Source organism: Pygocentrus nattereri, chromosome 12 (assembly GCF_015220715.1).
Source record: "Pygocentrus nattereri isolate fPygNat1 chromosome 12, fPygNat1.pri, whole genome shotgun sequence".
Taxonomy (NCBI): Eukaryota; Metazoa; Chordata; class Actinopteri; order Characiformes; family Serrasalmidae; genus Pygocentrus; species Pygocentrus nattereri.
The window spans coordinates 14,122,081-14,142,824 of NC_051222.1; the positions used below are offsets into that span (position 1 = coordinate 14,122,081).

The 20,744-nt window shown below is 38.4% G+C and overlaps 1 protein-coding gene and 1 long non-coding RNA gene across 8 annotated transcripts in view; one reads left to right on the forward strand and one right to left on the reverse strand.

The window, feature by feature from the left end:
* Window positions 1-506: 506 nt before the first annotated feature.
* LOC108429860 (SON DNA and RNA binding protein) lies at window positions 507-19,826 on the reverse strand. Of its 3 annotated transcripts, XM_017701914.2 has the most exons (13): window positions 19,647-19,824; window positions 18,260-18,363; window positions 18,003-18,168; window positions 16,049-17,682; window positions 14,545-14,957; window positions 14,300-14,434; window positions 13,635-13,856; window positions 13,438-13,548; window positions 12,254-12,370; window positions 7,766-7,913; window positions 7,043-7,108; window positions 2,758-2,873; window positions 507-1,382 (listed from the first exon to the last, which is right to left on the reverse strand). In XM_017701914.2, the coding sequence occupies exons 1-13, from the start codon at window positions 19,727-19,729 to the stop codon at window positions 1,224-1,226; spliced, it is 3,474 nt and encodes a 1,157-aa protein (XP_017557403.1). In that variant the 5' UTR covers window positions 19,730-19,824; the 3' UTR covers window positions 507-1,223. The 3 variants fall into 3 exon arrangements, 2 of the variants coding, with proteins under 2 accessions (XP_017557403.1, XP_017557404.1); XR_001858041.2 differs by lacking the exons at window positions 507-1,382; window positions 2,758-2,873; window positions 7,043-7,108 and adding an exon at window positions 8,544-8,631 and having other exon boundaries at window positions 7,776-7,913; window positions 19,647-19,826; XM_017701915.2 differs by lacking the exons at window positions 507-1,382; window positions 2,758-2,873; window positions 7,043-7,108 and having other exon boundaries at window positions 7,885-8,631; window positions 19,647-19,826.
* Window positions 19,182-20,744, forward strand: part of LOC119264596 — a 44,169-nt gene continuing 42,606 nt past the window's right edge. For all 5 annotated transcript variants that reach the window (XR_005131147.1, XR_005131145.1, XR_005131146.1 and 2 more), the window contains exons 1-2: window positions 19,182-19,415; window positions 19,698-19,832. This is a non-coding gene — a long non-coding RNA (uncharacterized LOC119264596). The remainder of the gene's footprint in view (window positions 19,416-19,697; window positions 19,833-20,744) is intronic.

Sequence of the window (20,744 nt, forward strand, 5' to 3'; positions counted from 1 at the left end):
GTGTTATAAAAAGGGGTTTGAACGCTCCACGTTCTTGCTTGAGAGTCAAGGTTTAAAAGGGATAGTGGAGCCATCAACATACAGGCCAAAAATGTAATGCAAGTTCAGTAATGATGAGAGAACAGCTTTAAAAACTGGGCTTCTTTCCTCACCAAAGCATTACAAGGGGGTATTTATTCTAGAGTAGTGGTAAAGGAGTAGTGAGAAGAGTCTTGAAAGGTTAAATATTTACATTCACAGTTAACCTATAATTTTATAGTTTCATTCTTATAACTGTCATTTTAGTACATATATGAAAGCCTGTGCTTTCATGTTCGAGGGAGACGATCTCATGTCACTGCACATTTTGACTCATATTTTCATACATGGCAAGCACGCTTTTTGGGCAGAGTATATATACTTATGCGTGAAACTTGGCAAAAAGGCTTAGCATTTCAGTCTACTCCTGCACTGCCCAGTGAAAGTGAAAACGTGTCTCTTCCATTCAAATAAAGTCATACAATGTGTTCTAGAGAGAAGTCATCCATTTATTTAATTGTACTACATAAAATCTCTCTTCTGTTAGCAACTCAAAACATGCTTTCAAAAGGAAGTAGTGCTTCAGTGGCGATGTTGGGAGTAGTCCAAACGACATAATGTGCAAAAAATACAAACCATATCAGACATAAGAGCAATCTTTGTTTAAGGAAAAGATAAAAGAGCACATCCTTTAACCAGTATTTATGCATGCACAAGCTTAAAACATCAAAAAGCAACAGGGGGACAATGTGCAATTTAAAAGAACAGTTCAGTCAAAATACAAAAGGCTTTAAGAACAGACACACAGGATTCTCACTTAGCTGGATGCTTAAGGCTGACTAGCTCTCTGTACATTTCTCACTTTTGGCTTAAGTTCTGTGGCTAACTGAAAAAATGTACCTTGTCTATGCCCTCCAGCTTACTACAAAATTGTATTCATTTTTTTCAGTCTTCTTATGCCCATGTTGCGAGGGCATATTTTAGCTTATTAGGTTAAAGTTTGTGATCTACCATGCTTACAGAAACAACCAAATGAAAGCCCAAAAAAATAAAAACTGTAAAAAGATGTGAAGCAATATACACACCCAGTTTACATATTACATATCCAGTCAGCTTCCCCTTTATCTACAAATTCCATAAAGAAATGATTTAGACTGAGGTGCAGTATGGGTTTCCCCACAATTAAGATGCTTTACGTGTGGTTATCAGGTGCTGGTGGCTGCTGTGAACACAGGTCCTGAATGGACTCCGTCCCCTGCTACCTCACCCATCGCCTGTAGAGCCACTGTGGCTGCCATGGCTTTGGCATGCTTTTTATTGGGACTGGCTGTCTGGGGCTGGTAATCACACCCATTCACCACCACCTGTAAACAGGGCAGAAGAAAAGAGAAAGAAAACATATTAGCCACGTTCCTACAGCTAAAAACCTGGAATCAAAAAACATAAACTCAACAGTTACCAAAGCCCAAAACCTATAGATGCGTAACCTATTATAATGTCTGCATTCAGCCATAGATTTAGCACTACAATAAGATTTAATATCTAATTCAGTTTAAGCAGACAAAATCATGTCAAATTCAATCAACCTTTATAGAGATTAGTTTCTTTTAACAGAAAGGGCAAAATGCTCCAGGAAAACTATAGTTTTATATTTTGAAAAGTACATTTGTTATTAATTTACCATGCATAAAAAATATTTAAGAAGGAACAGAAGCAAAAATCAAAACTGTGGAAAAAAATAAATACATAAAATAAGATGATAACATCTTAATTCTGTCCATTCATAAGCTCCACTTATGATTCAGTTGTAGTTCTACAATTTCAGACAGCAGTCCATCTGTTTCTCTGCAAACTTGGTAAGGACTTTTACCTTGTTCTTCTATGGTTAGGACCACCCAAGAGCAGGTATTACATTTACATTTACGGCATTTGGCTGACGCTCTTATCCAGAGCGACTTACAATTTGATCATTTTTTACGGTGTTAGGAGTCTTGCCCAAGGACTCTTATTGGTATAGTGTAGGGTGCTTACCCAGGTGGGGATTGAACCCCAGTCTACAGTGTAGAAGGCAGAGGTGTTACCCACTACACTAACCAACCACAACCGTGTTATTTGGGTAGAGGATCATTCTCAGCACTGCAGTGACCCTGAGGTTGTGGTGGTGTATTGGTGTGTGTTGGGTTGATTTAAACGGACCAGACAGCAGTTTTTAAAACACTGTGTCCACTCACTGTCCACTCTATTAGACACACCTGCCTCGTTGGTCCAACTTGTAGATGTAAACTTAAAGACATTAGCTCATTTGTTGCCGCACAGTTGGTCATCCTCTAGTCCTTCACCAGTGGTCACAGGACACTGTTGCCTGGATATTTTTGGTTGGTGGACTGTTCTCAATGACCCTGAGATGTTTAAAAATTCCAGCAACACTGCTTTGTCTGATCCGCTCGCACCCGCACAAAACACCAACGCCACCACCACATCAGTGTCACTGCAGTGCTAGGAATGATCAACCACCCAAATAATACCTGCTTTGCAGTGGTCCTGTGGGGGTCCTGACCACCCTGAAGAACAGGGTGAAAGGGGGCTAACAAAGTAGGCAGAGAAACAGATGGACAGTGGTGTGTAATTGCTGAATTACAAAGTGTACCTTCTAATAAGACTTTTGTATTAAAGTATTAATTTCATCCATTTCTTCAAAAGAAAAAAAAATACACATATACATAAAATTTGTTTACAAACCTTAAAGAGGAAGTTCTTCCGGTGGTCAGGGCCAGTGTGCAGCACCATGACAAACTCTGGCTGTGCCCACTTCTTCTTATTACACAGTTCCATTAAAGCAGACACTGGATGTTTCCCTGCAACACACGTGTGTTAGGATCAGGAGCCAAAGCAGACAAGGAGAAAACAAAGCTATTATTACAGAAAATCAAAAACACGTGGATACAGTCATGTGAAGAAATAAGTGCACCCCATGAAAAGTTTAGCATATTTGAAACACAGATATTCAGTCCTCATTTAAACAGTGTTGATAAAAGAGCGCAACCTATACAGGATTTTTAAGACAGATACTCATTTCAATATTTATGTATTTATGTATATAAAAGCTGATATTTCTTTTCTTTTCATTCTTGAGGAAAACTTAATATGAACAAAGATTTTACGATAACATTTGTTATGTGTAGTTATTTAAGAGTCCTCTCCAGGACATCACGACATAATACAGTTTAAAAATAAATTTGCCACTGCAACTTCAGTGCGATTACATGTTCTAATGTTACAAACATCCGTTTAAAGAATTTACTAATTAACCCGAATTACATGCATGCTACTCATACTAGAATTTTTCTTTGAGATGTGAATAACATCTGATAACACTCATGTTAACAAAATAGAACACACACACACACACACACACACACACACACACACACACACACACACACACACACACACACACACACAATTGAAAGCAAAGTTAGATAACTTTGTTTGGCTGCCAAATCATGTTAGATACTTGTTCATTTACAGGTTTCCCCTCTGGTTTAATCATCCCCAATGCACTGACTGTAATTACAGACCTGTGAGTTGCAAGTATATTAACCATTGCTTCATTTAGGTACAGGGCTCAAGTCAGCTTCCTATTCGCAAGCTTCTTAGTCAGATTTTCCCAGTTCACCTTAAATGGTGCAGCCATCACATTGTGGTTATTTCTGTAACCAGAACATAATTCTGATACTTCTTCTGTAACTGCTGCACTTAGCCAGAATAAGTTAAATGCCACACTTTGACCGCCCATTAGTTAACTGTTAGTTAGTTAATCAGTTAGTTAACTGATAAACACAGCATTAGCTAGCTTATCCAACTTTGTGGATAACATAATTTACTGCATTATAAGCTGCTCTAAGCTACTTTGCCGGAGAACAGTGAAGAGTAACAAGCTAGGAAGACAGAACCATTGTTTACTTACTAGAACTGCCACCCTGTTTCATAAATAAATCTATAATAAGTTTGTCAACAGCTTAGCCTACATCACTTAACTACTGTAACGTTAAATGTAGGCTAATTATGATTTCTGCCTTCATGTTACTGCTGTTGCTAGGCTTATTTAGGTTAAGGAGAGAAGTGATGGGCATATTTTATTGTTATTATTATTTTATTATTATTTATTATTTATGTATTTCACATGACAAATATCAACTTACTACGAATGCAGGCAAACCTTTTTGTGGAGTACTCTGCTCTACTCTGCTTGGGTCTGCTAATTGTGATTTGTGATATTCCAAACCCAGGAAGTTGCGCCAGAGCGCCCTCTGATGGACAAACTACACAATGACAGCACTCATAGTTTTTGCACTCCAGCATGTTTTCCTTCTCTGCTTCTTTCTGAATAGTCAATTATTGATCTTTATGAAAGGCGACACCGATTTATTTACAACTATCTTATATCAGCATGCCAATTTAATAGGCTTAGGCTCTTGTTGATAGATGTATTTGAACAAATTAAAATTTTTTGTCATCCTTCATGTAACCGAAATAAAGAGAAATGCAACCTCCTTATGTGCTCAGCCTTGGAAACTTTGAGCTAATCTGAAGGTCACATGAATTGTCTATATTGGTCTATATTGACTGACTCTGCAGAAAGTCATTTCATGTGGCCTGAATTGCTGTCATTCCCAATCGCTTCCACTCTGTTATAATACCACTGACTGTGGAATATTTAGTAGCGAGGAAATTTCACAACTGGACTTGTTGCACAGGTGGCATCCTATCACAGTACCGCACTGGAACTCACTGAGCTCCTGAGAGTGACCCATTCTTTCACTAATGTGTGTAGAAGCAGTCTGCAGGCCTAAGTGCTTGGTTTTATACACCTGTGGCCATGGAAGTGATTGGAACACCTGGATTCAATGATTTGGATGGCTGAGTGAATACTTTTAGAAATACAGTGTATATTACACACCACACAAGCTGATTGGTTGAGAAGCCTTCTAACCGTGCTGTTATTTCACGTTGAGAATGTTCTCTGTACTGGCCCCCAAGTGGTGGAATGAACTCCCACTGGCTGTCCGTACAGCAGAGTCTCTTGCTGTCTTCAAATGCAGACTGAAGACTCATCTCTTTACACAGCACTTAAATGAGCATTGAACTATAAGCTGCACTTATTTTATTGTACTGCACTCTGTATTGTAGTTTATTGTACTGTATCTTATTGTTATTGTATTGCATTGAATGGCACAGAGTTCTGCGTTCAACTCTGTTTCTTTTTCTCTCTGTATCTACAGTGACTTTGTTTCTAGCAGTATCTGAGCTCAGGACTGTCTTTTTCTCTAAGCTATTGGTAACTAGCAAAGGTACTTTCTCTAGATAGACAAAGCACTTCTTGTAAGTCGCTCTGGATAAGAGCATCTGCTAAATGCTGTAAATGTAAATTTCACCATAACATTTTTTCACAAACACTGCATCACAAGCACGACTCTGACAGCTGTAGGAGACGCTCGTGCCATCTGAATGTTTTTACTTTTACTTTGCGCACAAACAGAAAATGGATACTTTTAAGATCACATTTGACTGACGGTCGATTTGGTCAGACTCTGAAGATGAGACTACACTAAATTCCGAAACTGTTATTACCACTGAGCAGCTTTTCAGTCAGCAGCTGTGACAGAAGAACACCTAAACACCCTGGAATTAGCCAGAAATGAATCGCATACCATTCACCAAACAAAATGGGCTGTAAAATGATTTACAGACTGGATGGAACAAAAAACATTAATATTGATCTAGCGAAAAAGATAAGACTGAGTTATGGCTCAGTCCAAAGATGAGGCTTACAGCAGACTGTAAAGCGAGTGAACAGAGTTCATTACTCTGACGTAGCAACAAGTTGCTTGTTACAAAACTATAATTTGCTGGAAGGAACTGCTAACATTGAAATATATTAAATGCCATGTTCAGGGCCCAATTGATTTATTTCTTACTTTATTTAACTGTTGTATAAAAGCAATAGAACACTAGAGGTTGTGTGTTTTCGCAAAGAACGTCACAGTTATATCTTCTTCAAATGTGTCAAACAGATATCAGGTGTACCTGATCGGGTGCTACCAATTACACACCACTGTTAAAAACTTGTCTTATTTAAACATCAATATCTGGTCTGGTTCGCTCTTTGTTACTGGAGTTTAGGTTAATCAAAGCTCTCTAAAGCTTTCAAAAAGAAGACTGTAGATGCCTATGAGTCTGGAAAGGGGTTTGAGGTTTGTTTTCAAATAACAGAAATTAATCCTTCAACTGTTCAGAAGATCATCTACAAGTAGAGAACATTTAAAACCACTGCCAAAATCTGTAGGCCAGGCCACACCACACCAACAAATTTAAACAGATAACAGACTATAAGATGCTAAAAGAATTCTTTAAGAACCCCAAAATTTCACTGCAGGGTCTGCAAGCAGCACTCTGGGTGTTAAAGTGCATTTACCACTAGAATGAGAAAAACACAAAAAGTCTGGCCAACTTGCAATCATAGAGCCGACAATGAATTCTCTTTCATACCAGAAAGTGCTTGAAGAGAATGTGAGATCATTTTCCAACATGTTAAAGCTGAAGAAGTGAACCTTCCAAGAGGATAAATTTCCTAAACATACAAGTAAATCCACCAAGGACTGGCTCAAAAACAGGAAATGGAGAGTTGTGAAATGGCCTTGTCAAAGCCCAGGTCGTAATTCCATTGAAATTGTGTGATGGGATTTTAAATGGCCTGTTCATACGAGAAGCCCCTCTTTGTGCCGATGAAATAATTCTGCATGAAATACTGGGCAATAATGTCTCCCAGTAGATGCCCGAAACTGCTAGGACGTTTTTTAGAAACACCTACATAAAGTTGTTTCAATGCCAGTTACTGAAGCCAGAGGTGTTTTTGTTAAGTTTTCTATAGTTATTACACTGTTTAGCTGATGAATACAAACTGATATGCATCACATTTCATGGAGTGTTTTTCACATGACTCTAAACAAACAAATGAACTCACCTAGAAGATCCTTCATCACCACCAAGTTGCCAGACTTCTGGGTCTTCTCACCCTCTGCTACCAATCCTTCATAGACAAACCAAATGCATGATCTATTACATGCAAACCAACCAACTTGTTCAACATTAACTATTGTCCGACTGCCCTGGGAAAGTAAGATGCCCAGTTCAGACAGCAGTGGTGAAAATCACTTGCCAGGTCAGGCAAGCTGACGTTTGGACGTTTTCATGTGAGACACTGTACTTGATACAGTCCTAAGCAGTTGTACTTCAAATTAAATGTTGCCAGTTTGTTTGTTGTTTGCAATTGTTTGCCGTTTGAGGAATCATTCAAAATTCCAGCAAAGCAGAAATATGCATGCATGTATGAAGTGGTTAGGAAACTTTATCCCCTCAAGCAAAAATGAGTTTTACACACTGCCATTTAAGCCATAAAAAGTTGCTAGACTTTTAGGAAATAATCTTGCTTGCAGTGGTGCTCATAGAAACCAGATGCTCAAAATATTTAAAACCTTTAAAATATTTTAACAATAAATTGACTGCCCTAAAAAAAGTTATTTATTTAAAGCTTATTTCTATTTAAAACATAGGTTAAAAAGAAAAATGTTCAGGACAGTCTTTTCATGACATTATTATTATTTATTTTTATTAAAAATAAAAACTGAACCCTATCGTTAAGTGAAAATTTGTTTTAAAAGACAAAAAATAGATGTGATGGGCTCACCCTTGCGGTCAGTTTTAAAGTCAATCACAATGGGCTCCACTGTGCCTTCCCTGTGTTTGCCAAGGCCTTCGCCAGCACGCCAACCCATCTTCCTCATCAGCAACTCTCCCATGCCCCCAGAGACTGGTGCAGCACGAAGGAATTGGTCCTGAATGGAGAGGGTACAGACATGGGCAGAAGGAGACAGAGAGAGAAAAAAGGCAGACAAGCAAAGAGGAAATAGTAAGAACTCACAGACCAACAGTAAGTAAGTATAAGTAACTTGTAACCCACATCAAACTTACAGATCTGGACAATTCTACTGGCCATGAGCGTACCAAAACATACTAAAATTTCAAAGACTTTTCAATGAAATGAAATGAAAAATCAAAGGTCCTTAAATATTTAACTGAGTAATTTGTACCTCCTAATTCACCTGTAGATTGCGACAGCAATTACCAATGTATTGTGTATTGTTCAAATAACTGAACAAGAGGCCATATTTTAAGTGCTGCAAATATTAACCATATATTAAAATGGTAGCATTACTTTGTAACATAGGAATTTATCATACCCAGGTCCTAATTCACCTATAAATGTATAGTTTAAGAAGCAATATTTTAAATGCTCCAAAAATTAAGTATATACTGAAATGTTTTCCTCTAAAAGGTATCAATACCACCTTTGATAAGGTATCGATACCCTCGGTTCAGCTGAAACACAAAAAGGCATGGCAGATTTCATCAGAGTGGACACAAATCCAAATGAAAAGAAATAGGGTGCTGTATGACATACGTACCTAGGCCCCCATCATCGGCTCTGCATCTGACGTGAATAGAAGGGGCCTGACAGTGACCATGGCAACAAGGCAGCTACAAGGACTGACCCTGCAACAAGTTTCCATATAGAGGGGTGAGAGTTCACAGGTAATACTGTGAACCCCCACCCCTCTTGCGTTTGTGCCCCATCCCAACACCTCCACAAGCAGGGCAAAACAGCTCAGTGGTTTGGAACCCTGCACCCAGACATGTTGATATTGACAACATATGCCAAACCCCAATCCAAAAAAGGCATCACACATTCTTTAGAACACTGGTTCTCAAACTGTTCCTCAGGGCCTTCAGATGGCCCACATTTTTGTTCTATCCCTATGTGTTGACAGTTGGGATCGAGTGAAAATATGGACTGTTTGGGGGGCCCTGAGGACCAGTTTGAGAACAACTGCTTGAAATCATAATCATTACAAGTAAAATAAGGGTGTTGTGCAAATGTTAGTGTCTATATAGGCTACAGCTATATGAAACAAGAGGAAGTACATTATTGTGATTACACATCATAACATACTGGAATATATCTAGCAATATATGATGCTGATATGAAGAGGTTCAACATTATTTTGATCAAATGATTTACATTTGTTGGATTATTTGATTCACCAAAACAGTGAGAGAACATTTGTGATTGGACAAGACATTCTTTTCTATATTGTAGACTTTCTTGTCATCAGCATTGTGATGACTGATATTGCAGTAAGAATTAAAAGGGAATTTCACAGATTTTTCAAAATGTCTACATAATTCAATGTCATTTATGACGATTTGATGAAACATGCTGCATTGTAGAAAAATGATGATGAGAGGAACCAGGGGTTGCAATGTCTACAATGCACATATACCATTTTATTTACTATCCAAAATGTCCAGTGAAACTACACATCAGAGTTTTTATATATAACGTTGACAATGATTAAAATAACGGTAAATGTTTTTTGGGTGCTATTTTGGCATACAGATTAAAAAAAGCCAAAAATTGGCAGTTTTAGTCCAATCAACAATGTTGCAGGCATCTGGCAGCATATTCATCAGAAGATTTTATGTAATAGCATGTGAGGTAGCTTGTAAAGGTATTTAAGGCTTCTGACATCTGGTTACAATGACTGCCACTATGAACAACTCATTTTTTTCCTCCCACATCAAACCAATTTGTTCATTTACATTTTAAACATTGAATTATGCAGAAATAAAAAAAAAGGGAAATTCCTGTATACCAAATGAGATATCATGAACCCCTAGCACAGGTTTACACTCACTAATGTAGGCATGTTTTGTCCTGTCCAGCTAAACACGTACTAAACATTTGATCAGTTTAGATCACACTTGCAAATAAAGTGTCAAACAACTGTTATAACTGGTGGTAGGCGACATCACAGGACAGCAATATACAGACCTTTTGATAAACTGGCTGGTCCAGAATCTCATGACTACAGTCTAAAGTTTGTGTGGTAACTAAGTGAAGTTGGCTGTCACACCACTGATCAAACAGACTGTGTGCCCTCTCTGGGTGTGTGAATGCCATGGCATCTCTTAGTGGCGGGTATGGCATTTCTCCACTGTTTATTTAGCTCAAAAGGACTCTATATATATTAAAAAAAACGTGGGATTACCACACCCAAATATAAAGCTCAGAATCGTTAAACAGTAACCAGCATCCAAAGTCTTCAGGACAATACATCTTTTACTTAAAACAGGAAACATCATGCATGGCAGGGTTGGAGTAACTGATATTCCTGGTGGCATACATTATCTTTTGGAATAAAAATGGAATGTGTCATTTTAAAGTGGTATGAGAGAACTTTGAATCTGGCTAGAAGGACCTTTCAGAATTGTTTCTTTCTTTTTTACCCATTTTGAGTTTCCAGTCTCAATCAAGAAGAGTGTGCCAGGAGACTTGCTTCAAGTCCTCTTCCTTCCTCCCCTCTTTCAAAGAAGACTTTCTAAGTAGGCTATAGTCAACCCCTGAAGTCTGATGCCCCTCCTGCAATGCACCTGCTACAATAGAATTTCACACAAAATAAAACACATCTGCACGACTCTGCTGTAAAGGTGTACCCACTCCACAAAGAGCCAATTCAATTAGTGAGATTTGTTAAGATAGCCGCACACTGGACACGTGCAAAAAATCTAGTTGTTTTTAATGAAAGGGCACACATTGCTGCCAACCTTCGCAGTTGATCCGTGTCTCTTTCAGCATTGTGCTTTTATGGCACTAAATGAAACAGAACCAGAGCTAAAAAGCCATAGTTGACAACCTGAGGTTTAAAATTCCACTAAGAATGCAGCCAATCTAAAGCACTTCTGTATTATCTGCTACATGTTGTTATGCATCACTGTATGGTGCAGCCAGTGCACGGTAGACCTAACAATTCTGAGATATGAACAGATATGTATATACACATTACAGTTGCGCATTGAAAATCCTTGTATAAACTTTTTCACTTCTACTACGATCAAAACACTGTACATTTTGATTCCTCACACTGACTCCTTTCTGACTAATGTCAAAGCATACAAATGATCCTTATTGCAACTCCAATAAAACACTTACTGTGAATCAGTTGTACCTTACATTTATCCTTCAATGCACTTTAACAAACCTTTACAAACAGATTAGTCCAATTATTATATTTTCTACTCAAATGTCGCTATTTGCTTTGTTGGGAATATATATCTCCCAAAAACTGTTTGCATCAATGTTTTATTGAAATTAACGGTTAATGATAAACATATTGATGACTCCAGAGCTCCAAAATAAGCAGGGAGCTCCTTGCCACTGGCTTGCCCATGGGGGCTTTAACTTGGATTTCTCTGTAAAACTACTTTGTGACACTGCCTGTTGTAAAAGCCGTATATATATATATAAATAAACCTTAAGTTGACAAACATGTAAAGCTGTATGTTTAACTGGAAGGCACAGCTAAGTGAACGTCAATTTGAACATTTTCTTAAAACTTGAATGGTGTGGAATGACGTGTTTCGCTCTCGCTTCTCAGGCATTTTATATGCAAAAACCCTCATCTTTTTGTTGAATTCACAGATGGAAACCTGACTACTCTGACGTCCTGGCTACTTTGATGTCAGTTTCCTCGTTTACTTTACCAGTTTCCTGGGTTACTTTGACGTCACCTCATTGAAAAGTTAATTCTGGCTGCATCTTGGTCGTCAGCATGGAACAACAAAGATTGGGCCTCAAGTAATGTTTGAGATGAGAGTCAAATAAGTGGCTCTTTGAACTGCGGACTGGGTACAGCAATTAGCAAAGACAAAACAGATGACGATATTCATGTATCTCTGATGAGATGCATGAGAGGTGGGATGTCATTTCATTTTCCATGTTGTTGTATGTTACATGTATGTTTGTGGGCAAAGTCAATAGAACATGTACTGCCCTTAAAATCTGTTACAGGAAAAAGAAAACATCTAATTCAAGCTGCCAATGGTAAGAATGGAGAAAATGAATTTTGTTGGGGCATGACTGACTGCTTTGTATGCCTTATTACATACACCATAAGTCAGAGTCTCTCCTGTGCCAAACAAATTTAAACACACACAGACACACAGACACAGACACACACACACACACACACACACACACACACACACACACACACTTCCAACCATCATATAGATCCAGTGTCCTGATCAATATGGCAGAAATGGGACATTGCTTTACCTTCTTGATCCAAGCCTGTGGGCCACTGTTGGACAGTTCTTCAGATGAGAGCACTTGAGCACCTGTGGAACCAGTGAAGAGACCTGGGATTGTGTTGGACTGGGCCCAAGCATCCACCTAAAAAACAGACCATGTTTAATGAAAAAAAGAACTAAGTTACATTCAGACTGCGAGACTATAATTATTCACTTATTACAATTCTTTTTTTTTGTACTCCTGAAATGTTACATCCTCCATTTGCAGTCCAAATTCACAGTGACTACAGCTTGGATCTTGCTGAACCTGCCGGTGTCCAAATATTCATGCTGGGTTCAGGCATCATTTCTGTAATAGTCTCCTTTAATGCCTCTGCATATTTTTTTTATTATTATTATATTTTAACATTTTGAAACTTGCATGCTGGAGTCGCATGTTGTTGCAGCAAGATCCATGACTCCAACATGAAAACAACACATCACCCAGCCTAAAACTTTTGGGATAAAAACCAAACGAACAAACAAACAAAAATAATATAAAACAAAAACAGATGGAGTGCAATTCAAGCTTAATTCTGAATAACTGAAAATAAGGCTATTTTTGTTTATCAGTGATCTGACACTGACTGTGACTTGTCAACTAACAACGTTTTCCACAGCCTTAACGGACAGAATTCACAATTTTGTATCTTTTTTATTCACCCATGTTCTCTTACTACAATACCTAACATACATTTTGCAAATACATCATACAACATTGGGAATCTCTGTGGTGTAAACCAATCTTGACTTATCTAAAAGCTGGTAAACACAACCAAGCAAGCATAACACTTACCTCAGTTATCAAACAAATAAGAAAACACCATTTCTATTTTTATTAGGCACAAAATCAATGGCGAAAGTGGTTTATATAGCCTTAAACTAGGAAAATCTCATTCCAGAAGTGACTGCATCACTGCATAAAACTCCACATTCCTAATGCGAATGTCTGCTAAATGCCTTTGCATCATTGTTAAAGGAATGCTCCAGCCAAAATCTGTTGTAAACATGACGTGGACAGAGATGTTTACAACAGCTCTAGCGATGGATACATATTTAATTTTGGCAGGAGCATCCCATTAACAGTGACGCTAAGGTAATTTAGCAGGTGCCATCATTAGTATATAACCTTTATTATATATAACTTGTGCTGCAGTGAATGAAACGTACCTGCTCCTGAGCACGATTAAGCATACACATGGCATTGATGTCAAATGGGTTCTCTGCCAGTCTCTTCTGGGCCACTGCCCTTTCACTGACCGCCAGGGTGATGTCCACCGGCTAAAGACACAGAAGAACAAAGGTTAAAGTTTGTATAGAACTTACTGATTTAACAAAACAGTTTTATACTAGCAGTGAGACCTAACCTGTGAAGGTGCCTCAGGAAAAACACTGTCATTATCTTTGTTCTGATCCTCAGCCCCAGCAGAAGTTGATGAAGACCCTGCCTTGTCATTCTTTTTGTCCACCGGCACCCATTCCCCATACGCTCCATCTCCTTCCTTCTTGCGGTGCTGTGAACCTGAAGACACTGGAAACTCCTTGGCAAAGGCGGCCTCTGATCTCACAGCTGGTTTCACTGAGGGGTTCTGAAGGAGGGGGACAGGATATGGCAGCACAGGAGAGGAAGGGAGTTACAGGAGATTTAGGTTTAGGTGAAATGCTTGAAGAATAACTGTTTAATGGTTTACATATTTTAAACAAAAAGACTAAATAATCAACATAATTCTTACATAGCCTGTAACAGTTTATCTTTAACCAAAGGAAGTTGCGTACATTTTCACTTCTACACCTCAAACCACAAAATGATCAGCTAAGTACCAGTGTTTGATTTCAGACAATTGGAAAATATCAGCAGTTAACCACAAAGACTGATACAACTGTACTGCATCAAAGAGCTTTTCCTATCCAAAGGCCAAGAGTAACATTATTCATATAATTATTTGCACATTTTTAAAAATCTCATTGACTACCTCAGATTATGCCACACATATATTCTATCCATTTATCTACAATTGAGTGACATACATACACTGAGACTGAAAGTGATGCTCTTATTCTCCTTCAAGGCAAGTCCTCCAAAAGGCTTCTCATCTTCCTCATCATCTGACACATGAGGTTTTGCAATGGCCATCTCCTCTTTACTCTCTGCAATCTTTTTGCATTTCTGAGGAGAAAGACAAAATTGATATATTTCAATGTTACCGGGTGTGAAAAAAGAAGTATGCAAAATGACGGCTGCAAATCAGATAATCATTCAAGAACATTAGCACGTACTTCTGTTAGCTCCTTGATTGTATAGCTGTTTGCTTGCTTTGTCACTTTTCTTTTAGCTTCCTCAATAGAAGCCAGATTTGGTGTGGCTGAAGGTGGAGGCTTGTTGGTGATTGTGGGCAATGGGGCCAACTGTGGCATGGCGGCAAGGGCTCCCATGCTGGACAAAGCAGCAGTCATAGTGGCAGCAGTCATGCTAGCCATAGCAGCACTCATGGTCATGCTTGACATCCCTTGTACACCCATTGGGAGATTAACAGGTAAGGGCAGGGGTAAGGATAAAGGAGTGGGATTTGGGGTTGGTAAAGGTAGCTGAAGAATGGCTTTGGGCCTAAGGCTCTCTGGAACTGGCATCCCAGCCTTAGCACACATAGCAGCTGCATTAGCCTTGGCAATTTCAAGCAACTGGTCTTTATCTGTAAAGAGAGGGAAACAACACACATAAGACATCAAAGACTAAACATGCTTTTAGAGACTTTCAGAAACTTTAAAATACAAAATATTAGGGCTGTAATAAATTTTAGATGAAATGAAAAAAGATAATTATTTCAAAACTAATAATTTGAATAGCAGTGTTAGCATTTTAGACAAGTGCTGCTGTCAGGCAACAGCATCAGTTTTAACACTAAACACAACCCTAATAAATTTTCTATTGTTCCAGACTGCTAGCTAGCCTCAGCAGTGCTTATTACTGAGAATAAATGAAAGCATACATGTTCACATACATACCAGACGGTTAATTAAAAAAATACAACCTCACTGTTCAGATGATTTCTAATACTTACAACAATCACACAAAAAGAAAAAATGGAGGTCCAGAGAATATGTAGTTTTCATTTAGGACTGAACTATTGATCATTTTTATATCAAAGTCACAGTTTGAGTTAAATTGTTTAATAGCGTGGGATGCCATTTTAATTATAAGTCGTTCACTGTTGTCTTAAATTTTAAATGGAAAAATTTTCACAACACATAACTTGTGAACTGCTATTCTGTCACACTACATTCAGGCCTGAAGTATGAAAAATAATCGCAACTATTTACATAACAATACAATTAGACATCTTGATTTTCCACAAATTGTTCAGGTTAAAATTGGATTTTTTTCCATTTTTCACTCGTGGAAATGGTGAAAAGTCTAATCTGGTATACATATTTTATCATCTAGAAATAAAAAATTTGTGGCCTGTTCACATTCTCTTACATCTCGAATATTAGAACCAAAGTATGACTTACTTCTTATACCCTGTTGAAACTGATCAATGCTAGTCAATTATAGCAGATATATAGACTTTTTCAACAGAACTTTCTACTCTCATCCACTCAGCTGTTCTACCATGATAAGTTAATGATTAGTGCTACCCTAAATGCACACTACTCACGACAGACCTGTTATTTCACTGCGACATGTAGTTTCAAACTGACAGTAAGCATATAGGCATATGTTGCAACACCAAAATCTTTATTATTAATAACTGACGACATTAAGGTTAATTTTTTTTCTTACCAAGCTCAGTAAGGCGTGGGGGTGTCTTGCTGGAGCTACGACAAGTTCGAGAAGTTGATCTTTTCTTACGCAAAATGAGGACAGGAGAATGACTTGGTTCTCTCTTCCACCGATCACGTTGACTAAACATTCGGCTCCTGAAACCTCCTCTTCTTCGGCGAGAGCCAGATCTAGATCTTCTTGATCGTGAGCGTGATCTACGTCTTGATCTTGACCGCCTACTTCTGTCTGGGGTCCTAGACCTCTTCCTTCGATCTGGCGAGTGGGACTTTGATTTTTTCCTTTCTGGCGACCTGGATTCAGAATGCCTATTCCGTGTTCTGGATTTAGATCCTTTCCTACATGAAGGAGATGACTTGGATGTCTTCTTGCTGCTCTTGGAGGATGATCTAGACTGTCTTCTTTTTCTAGAAGATCTGGATCTTGATCTTTTTCTTGAGACTGATTTTGACCGCCTTTGCGAAGCTGGAGATGTGGACTTCGATCTTGATTTGGAATGTTTAACTATATGAGTGTCTTTAAGTTGTACATTAGTAATTTCTTCTTTCTTCACAGTCCTAAGAACATCACTCAGATCTTTGGATCTATCTGAGGAATCTTCAGAAATATCTTTCACATCCAAAGGCAGCTCAGGTGTAATGCACTCCACTGAAGGCTTGGTCTCAGAAGAACCAGAAATAACAACAGAAGAGCTGTTATCCAAGAAAGGAACCGGTCGCCATGATCCCTTAACTTGGCCATCACTAACAGTGCCATCTTTGACAGTGCTGGCAGAATTCGCTGCCAGTGTCTGACTTCCATCTTTGTCTATATTTTTTGTTCCAGCTTTTGCAGAGCTAACCTCGTTCTTTAAGTCTGGAACCATGTCGTTCTTTTGTATCTCAGTCTTAATTTGGTTATCTTTTGAAAAAGTCTTAGATTTTGACCGGGACCTTGATGTAGAATGTCCTGCCTGTAGTCGAGACCTAGACCTTGAACACCTGGAGCGGTGACGTGAAACAGACCTTGATTTTGATCGAGATCTCCTGCTCTTCTTTAAGATTACAGAAGACCTTGATCTACTTCGTGTAGACCTTGATCTTGAATGTCTGCTTCTTTTGGCTGAATGAGATCTGGACCGCCTGTTGTACCTTTGTGATCTTGACCTTGATCTACTTCTGTGTCTCTGCTGTGGAGACTTCCTTTTGGGACTTCTCCTTGAACGAGATTTTGATTTTGATCTCTGGGATTGTCGGAGTGACTGAGATCTGGATCTACGCCTTGATTTCCGTTTGCTTGATCTGGAAGTGGAGCGCCGTGCTCTCAAACTCCTCTCTTGTCTGGATGTCCTAGAGCGACTAGAGCTTCTTTTTCTTTCACTGCCTCCTTCAATTTTTCTGTTTTTGTCAGCAGCAGTGTCCAGCTTAGGAACAATGTCAGGCAGTTCTTGAGAAATCTTGAAATTACCCCCATCACAGAGTTCAGACTTTGACAACACCTTGCCAGTTGAAGATTTGGCAGTTTCACTGAGAGGTTTTAATTCATACTCAGACTCTGATTCAGATACTGAAGAGCTCTCAGATCGTGAGCCAGACCTTTTTAATTTGTCTCCTTCTTTCTGTTTCTTCTTTTTCTTTCTTTTCTTCTTCTTTACACTGTAGAATTTACAATATATTTTACAAACAAAGTGGAACATTTAAGAATTAAGACACTAACAGCTAAATATCTGTTCAAAAAAAGACAAACTTGAGGCAACATTAGCGACTACTAGTCGCTAGCCATTTGCTGGTGTGAATGTACAGTCAGAGTTTGAAGCCTTATTTGCGAAAATTGTCTGAACTTTTGGACAATGTGATAAAATTCAAAACACACTGATAATTAGATGTAGTCCATGTACAAACTTTAAGCAGACAAGGAAGTAAATATTTATAACGGTACAACTGAAGTATCAGTAGTGGTTATAAATGTGTCTTACCTTCTTTGAGTTTCTCCATCTGATTCTGTCTCTGAGCTGCTCTCCTTCTCCTCCTTGCGCTTCTTCCTCTTCTTTTTGCTTTTGTGTTTTTTGTGCTTTTTAGTTTTCTTGTGTTTAGTATTGAATTTATCTTTGGCACTGTTGTCCTGGCAGCTAGGATTTGGAACTTTATCAAAGGGGAGAATGGGAAAAACAGGTTATCTTATATCAGAGTTTTTGCTGGGTAGAGCTGTCTGACAAATGCACTGCTGACTCACCTGACAATTTATTAACTGTTTCCACAGGAGGTGCTTCTTTATTTATTCCTGTCCCTTGGTCAGACAGCGACTCTCTATCATTAGAATCCAGCTGGCCTGTACAACTAAAAAAAAACAAAAAAAAAAAACAATAATAACAGCTTTAATTATTCACACACTGAAGTTTACATATTTTACAACTTTGTATTACTATCCAGTGGGGTATGCTGACTAAATATTTAACATCTACTCATAGCACTCTGCCCGAAGTTCAGATGATGGAACTGTACACTTAGATAGTTGCAGTGTTCAACAACCCTGTTAAGAAAAAGATTGGCTGTATTTCTTCACTGTAATATCAAACAACTGCATATAAACAGTAGGCCTGTGTAGGTGTTCTCATATAATCCTATTACATGTGTCAAATCCCATCAGGCAATACTATGCTGTGTGTGCAGTTGTGTTCGCAAGTACACAAGTAATCAAATAAAAACTAGTCTTAATAACTGCAGTGCACTTGCATGTTTGTCATCATTAAAATGGCATCATCAAAATAGAGGTAGTCATTCACACTGAAAGGAAACCTCTGGATGCCTCTTTGCTGCAATGTTGACACTTAAACTGGTCTTGGACCGTAAGGCACTCATTTTATTTTATTTTATTGTTTGTAATTAATCCAACCAATTTGACCTCAGCAGTCTGCAAACTATAACCTTGTAAATGATTCGTCGACCTACACAGCTAACAAGCTGCAGTGACTTTCTAACTAAAGAAATTACGTTAAACCAGCATCATGCCTCATTCATGCCCATAAAAGTTGATTTTCAGCTAAGTTACATCAGGTGTGCCGTTAAATTCGTCATTAACTAGTGAACCAGCTCAGTAAAGGTTTTTTTATCTCAGGCTAAGCAAAACAACGCCAGGCAACCTGGGTTAGGTTAGCGATTTTACAGTCTACGTTCAGCTCGGCGTTACACTAAATGCTATTCGTACTGTAACAGTTAGTTAGTTAGTTAGTTATACTGGTGCCACCGTGAGCTTCGTGTCCCTCTCAGGCTGCAGTTGGGGCGATGAATCCTGTGGTCTGGTGTCTAGTTAAGATAATGCTAACCTAGCTACCCTTAGCCATCGAAACAAGCTGTGGTGCAGGAACAGGGCGATTATTCAATATTCAGATGTAAGAAACATTATTTAATAGCAGTGTCCATGCTCATACACGCCTCCGTAGCACCAGTACTGGTTAAAAGTTATTTTTATCTTGCTGCAAAACGAGAATGTAGCTTAAATTACATTGGGTTTGTTAGCTGGCTCGCTAACAAGCTAAGGCTAGTTGTTTAGCCTGGACAGCCAGCCTACAGTGAGTAATAAGACAGCTACAACTGATACAGTTAAAAGCACCCGAAATCACCTCTTATCTTGGCTTTCGTCCTCTATTTCTTTTATTTTATTCATAACGAAGTCCCGGAAAATCTGTTCAATGTTGGTCGCCATCACAGTCAGAGAGGCTGGGACAGCTAATACTCCACAACATCCGTATAGCAACACCAGCCTGGGTCGGAGGGGCTGGAGAGCACAGCCGTCCGCAGATTCAACGGTGGGTTTTTTATTATTCTTATTTCAATAAATTCACAAGAAAGAAGGAAATACATTTACAGTACAATACAGGAAACACCAACTGGCATTAATAAGAATGCATAGGTTAGAAAGATTTTTAAATGTTCAATTAAAAGAATAAGAACTCGTAAATACAGCACATATAAATATAAGCACTGGAGCTAGAATAGAAAAGTTGTTGTAGCACATGAGAAAAATGTCCACCTGGCCTTTCTAAAAAAGTTAATCGCAGTGACTGGAACAGTTTCGGAATGCATCATTTATCATTTTTACTTTGGAGAAACTCGGCCACGCCGTCTAAAACGTTCAAATTCTGCACATGTTTTGTCTTTGATAGTAGTAGTATCTGATTTAATAGTAATATCTGATTTAGCCATTTAAACATTGCTTCCAATTAAAGCTGGTATCACAAGCCAAGCGGTAAAATCCTAAATCATTGCTGGGATTACAAACGTACTTTTTGGCCTTTTGTACATGGCAAAACCCTTTGTCTTCAAAGAGGGATTCGTTTTACAAACTCATTTCCAAAAAAGTTGGGGCGGTATGTGAAAGGCAAAACAGAAAGCAGTGATTGATAACTTCTTTGTCCTTTATGAATTTGAAAATAGTACCAAAACACACTGATTCACGTTTTACCTTATGGACGTCAATGTAAATATCAGCTCATTGCAAATTTAATGCCTACAATATGTTTCAAAAAAGGTGGGACAGGAGCCTGATTGCCACTATGTTCCACCCCACATCCTTATATCAACACTTTCTTCTGTTATATGGGTCAGTATCAATATAATGTGCCTCTGATGTCCCCGGCATAGATATTTAAATTGCATACAAACATTGTGAGCCAATTCCTTTTCAAATTGAACACATTATTACAAATTAATGTTAAACT